Source organism: Chinchilla lanigera, unplaced genomic scaffold, assembly GCF_000276665.1.
Source record: "Chinchilla lanigera isolate Chin_1 unplaced genomic scaffold, ChiLan1.0 scaffold00007, whole genome shotgun sequence".
NCBI lineage: Eukaryota > Metazoa > Chordata > Mammalia > Rodentia > Chinchillidae > Chinchilla > Chinchilla lanigera.
Window position 1 is genome coordinate 9,194,827 of NW_004955408.1, and position 4,683 is coordinate 9,199,509.

General features: G+C 38.5%; 1 protein-coding gene across 4 annotated transcripts in view; it reads left to right on the plus strand.

Annotated features, from left to right (window-relative positions):
• The window catches only part of Mrpl22 (mitochondrial ribosomal protein L22), a 33,966-nt gene that overhangs the window by 16,164 nt on the left and 13,119 nt on the right, over positions 1-4,683 (plus strand). For all 4 annotated transcript variants that reach the window (XM_005376208.2, XM_005376209.2, XM_005376207.2 and 1 more), the window contains exon 4: positions 2,105-2,240. In XM_005376208.2, coding sequence (XP_005376265.1) covers positions 2,105-2,240 — 136 coding nt within the window. The remainder of the gene's footprint in view (positions 1-2,104; positions 2,241-4,683) is intronic.

Consider the following 4,683-nt stretch of genomic DNA (forward strand, 5'->3'; position numbering starts at 1 on the left):
AAATGCTTTATTTTTTTCTATTTTCAAAATAAGTTATTTCACTAGCATCTTCTAATGCTTACTACCTGGGATTTTTTTTCCCTTAGTTTTATTTTGATCTCAGGGATTTAAACATATTTCATGTGTTTCAACTGACTGCAGTTACCTTAAACAAAGCTTGGTAACCCAAGCATTCATTACCCCATCTTTCTCTGTGGCACCCACAAGGTGCCTTCTTGGTTTCTTGCTTTCTCATATGATAAATGTTCCTTGCTCTTCCCTGACATGTTTTGCCCAAGGTCTGCAATTAGCCATTTCCCCCACAAGTTCTGTTCTTTTCAATAGGAAATGGCATTTCAAGATCATAATGTGGTACCAAGGTGGCCACTTGCTCCTAACTTGGTCGTTGTTTCTAGATATCACTGTTTCCTGAGCCTCTTTTCCTCCTGCATAGACATCTTGCTCTACTGAGAATCCCACTTGTCGATGGCACTGAAAACGGGATTAAAATATCACATTTGCTTTATCTCAATAAAGAGTTTTAAACTGGAAAATGACATTAGTAGCTCAATACAAGGGGTGATTGACAAATAGAGTAAATGTTTAAATTTTTAAAAATGATTACAGTAAAATACACATTGCTGTTAATCTCCTTCGAAACCCTCCCCACTTTAAACATGGTTATTCCACTGCTCCTGCCACTTTATGAAGCAGCTCTGCAAATCTTTTTTCCTGAGTATCTTTATAAGCTGTGATCCACACTAGAGCGACGCTGCTGCCGAGTACTGCCCAAAGGAAAGGTGGGCTCATAAAATGATTGGGGTGGGTCTTCATCCGCCTTACTCACTGGTAAGCGCTGTGGACTTCTGACTCTTCCCCAAAGTCGAAAGGACTGTAAGATAAAGGTTCGAATCGAGGCCATAAATGCCTGACATTGAGGCAGCTACAACAGCACAGCTAAACACACTCAGGAAAAAGGACTTCTAGAATTGCTTCAGAAAGAGGCCAGGATGATAGAAAAAGTGCTTGAATTTAAGGGAGTAGTTTGAGGGGAATTAGTGGCAATGCGTCTTTCACTGTAATGAGTATTTTTAAATTTTTTAATACCTCTGCCCCTCGTGCTATAGAAAGGTAATTCCTTCGGTGGGCAGGGAGAGAAGGCTAGGCTCTACTGGGTGCATTGGGGGAAGAGAAATCAATTGGAAGAAGCTGTTCTTTTAGTTCCAAAAGAGAGCTGTTCCTGCACGCGGATGGCGACAGTTGAGTGGAGGCAAGTAAAGCTTTTGAGACACACTTCATGGGACGTGTCTGTAAGGCTTGGTGACTGGCTCTGGTGGGATAAGATGATCTGGAAGTTGAAGGTAAACTCTAGAACGCCATTCCAGAATTACCTTAGTGATAAAGAGGCGCAGCGGTGCTGGGGAAGACGGTAAAGGAGAATGAGCATCTGCCGTGGAGTAGATGGAGGCGTAGAGAATTTAAGGTCTTCATCGTCAGGTGTCAGCCCATTCACCCGGCATGAGCAGAAATCCTCTGTAGCCTCAGTTACTTCTCTGATATTTTCCTGTATCTAAGAGATTCCTTGTTCAGCGTGACCTCTTCGGTTACTTCTCACCCCTGTACCTCTGGTGTAGATGGTGCTGTCCCTGCATTTGCCATCGGTGGGAATGCGTGCCCCATCCTCTGCCTTTCGTTCAAGATTCACCTAAAGCATCCCTGAAATCCTCTCCTGTCTGTTTCCTTTAAGTATAAGTGGTTTGATGCTATCCTCTAATTGTATTGCATATTTGTCTAGCTAACTCAACAAAGTTGGGCAATTTCACTGGTCAGATCAGGGGTCCAAAATGTCTTTAAATTATTTTAAGACTACTGAGTTACAGTATAAACTCAGCATTTATTGGTCAGTCAGAGCAGCAGATCTTGGCTTACTAGCTGCTTACTGTTTGACTCACCTGAGTTACTAACTTTTCACTCTGCTCAACCTCCAGTAAACTCCCTGTGTGATGTTTTATGTGAAGATAGCCTCTATTTATGAATAGTTCGGGCACATTTCTGCTTGTGATCCTGTGGTTCCGAAGATATGTAAAGTTTGCAGAAAAGATTCTAAATTTCTCTTGTGTTACAGGCTTCTTCCATCTCACAGTGTTTTACCCCAGTCACACATCCACACGAGTGCTCCTCTTGACATTTCTCGCAAATGGGAGAAGAAGAATAAAATCGTTTATCCTCCACAACTGCCTGGTGAACCTCGCAGACCAGCAGTAAGTAGAACTAATCTCTTAGTTTTTATAAAGTGCTCTTATTATGTGGCTAGCAGTGATGTATTTTTCCATATTAAGAAAAAAATTACACCTTAATTTACGTGATCTTTTAATTGACAGAAAATGCATCGTATTTATCTCTTTGTAGTTTAGAAAGATTGTCATTGCTGTACTTCTTTGACTTTACGTAACTTCCTGGATGGAGCTGTTTTAACTCAAGCTAAGGTCATGGTTTGAGGCGCGCTGACTTTCGACTCCACCAGGCTTGCTGAGGAGCTCTTGATAATGGAGCATGACACGCGGGCAAGAATGACTTCAACTAGCGAGCAGCGTGGAGGTCTCTGTGACTTTCCAGGGTTGTATATTTGAATACAAACATGCTTTTCTTTTTCTTTTTGTAATGCACACAGCTTTTAACCCAAGGTTTGAAAATCACTGGATTTCTACCAGAGAGTTGTCTTATCTTTAGATGTTTGGAGTAATAATCTCCAAACCGCTAGTGAATGTTCTAGTATAAGATAAAATTAACCTTCAGGTTAATGTGAACTTGCTGTGGCGTAGACAGACATGTGCTAACACGAATAAGATGGGAACATTTCAATCCTTAAGAAGTTTGGCGAGTTCTTTAGAAATAGAATTACTGTGTTAATTTTATTTAAAGTTTTTTGTTAGTACAGTGCACGTGTGTGGTACATAATTACAGTGTATTCATTGTGAGGAGTTAGTACATGCACATAACACATCTGTCATATTAATTTAAAATTATTTAGTTCAACAAACATCTTTTATAGGCCTATGGTATTCAAAACGAGTGGATAATGGCTTATCTGAGTAATAATAAGAACCATGTCTTTTGCTTAGATTTTCTGTGAAGTTGACAGCAATCATTTCATTAAGAAATGTTGAGCGGGAGTTATAGCTCTGTGGCATAAGTGCCTGTCAGGCAAGCACAAGGTCCTGAGTTTGATTTCTAGTACCCCCCAAAAAAGAAATGTTGCTAAGTATTGATCTGAATGAGTACAGTTTTATTTCCTCTTTTTATTTTTAATTTGGGGGAGTTACTTAATGAGTTTTTTTTTTTTTTTTTTTTTTAAAAGAGCTCCCACTTGGTTAAGAATTAAGAGGAAGAAGGCCACCGAAGGAGTGCAGTTCTATAATCTCAGCTAGTTGGGAAGCTGAGGCAGGAGTATTGCAAGTCTGAGGCCAGCCTGGGCAACTTAGTGAGACCTTGTCTCAAACTAAAATAAAAAGGAGTGGGAATGCTGGGAGTGTAGCTCAGTGGTAGGGTGCTGACCTAGCACAGGCGGGGCCCTGAGTTCAATCCCCAGCACCAGAAAAAGAGAAAGTAGAAAAAGTGACATAAATAGCTTAAACAGATAACTTTTTAAACTTTTATATTTCATATTTTATCACAGCATCAGAACTTTAAAGTTAGATCTGTCACAGATTGTGGGCTATGAAGTATTGACTCCATTTTGTAATTAACAAAAATTTAGAAAAAGTTATGTATTTGCGCAGATCATAACTAAAATGCTATTGCCTGTAACTCATGTGTTTACTTGTTACCAGAGCTCTTTGAACTTCGATATTAATTGCAATTGTATCATGACAGATTTCCAGGTCTAGAATCTAGTAGCAGAATTCTGTACAATGTACTGCCAATCTTTTTGTTTTTGTGAGGAAAAAAGATACTTTATTGTGAGAGGAAAGAGAATTACATGTTATGAAAGACAGAATTTGTTAATCTCTTTAGAAGAGCATTTTGGTACCATTTTTGTGCCCGATTGATGACAGTGGTACAAGTGAATGAATCAGGGCAGACTCAGAATTAACAGGCATGCTGTGTTTCCATCTTACAGGAGCCAATAGTCACTGGGTGTGAAATTAATCACAGAGACCTAAAGCTTTTATTTACATAAATAACAGCCATGAGAGGATATACTAGAAAAGACCTCATTTAGTATCAGACCAAAAAGGAGAAAACAGCTGCCAGTACACAAGAAATACAAAGTACAAATACAAAACTTCGTATTAAAAAACCTTTGTATTTCATCAGCGAAGGTCAAACACACGGATATTTTTACTCTTAGATGTACATTCTAGTGTTACAAATTTAATTCAACTTCAAAATGTTGGGATTAAATGAACTGAACATATCAGTCCAAAATACATAGAAAAAAAAGAAGCAAGGCTAGCCAGAAAAACTGTTTGGTGCTGATGTGTAACTAGATAGAGCATTAGGACAGAGAAAAGGTTAAAAACAAACTCCACATGGAAATTTAGTAGAGGATAAAGATGACATTTCAACTCAGTGGAGGGAATGTGGTTTATTCATTTAAAAATGGTAGAACACCTGGATAGTATAAAAAACAAAGTTAGATTTATACTTCATATTATATAAAAAAAATCCAACTTTAAATATGCTTATATGTTCAAAGTATTT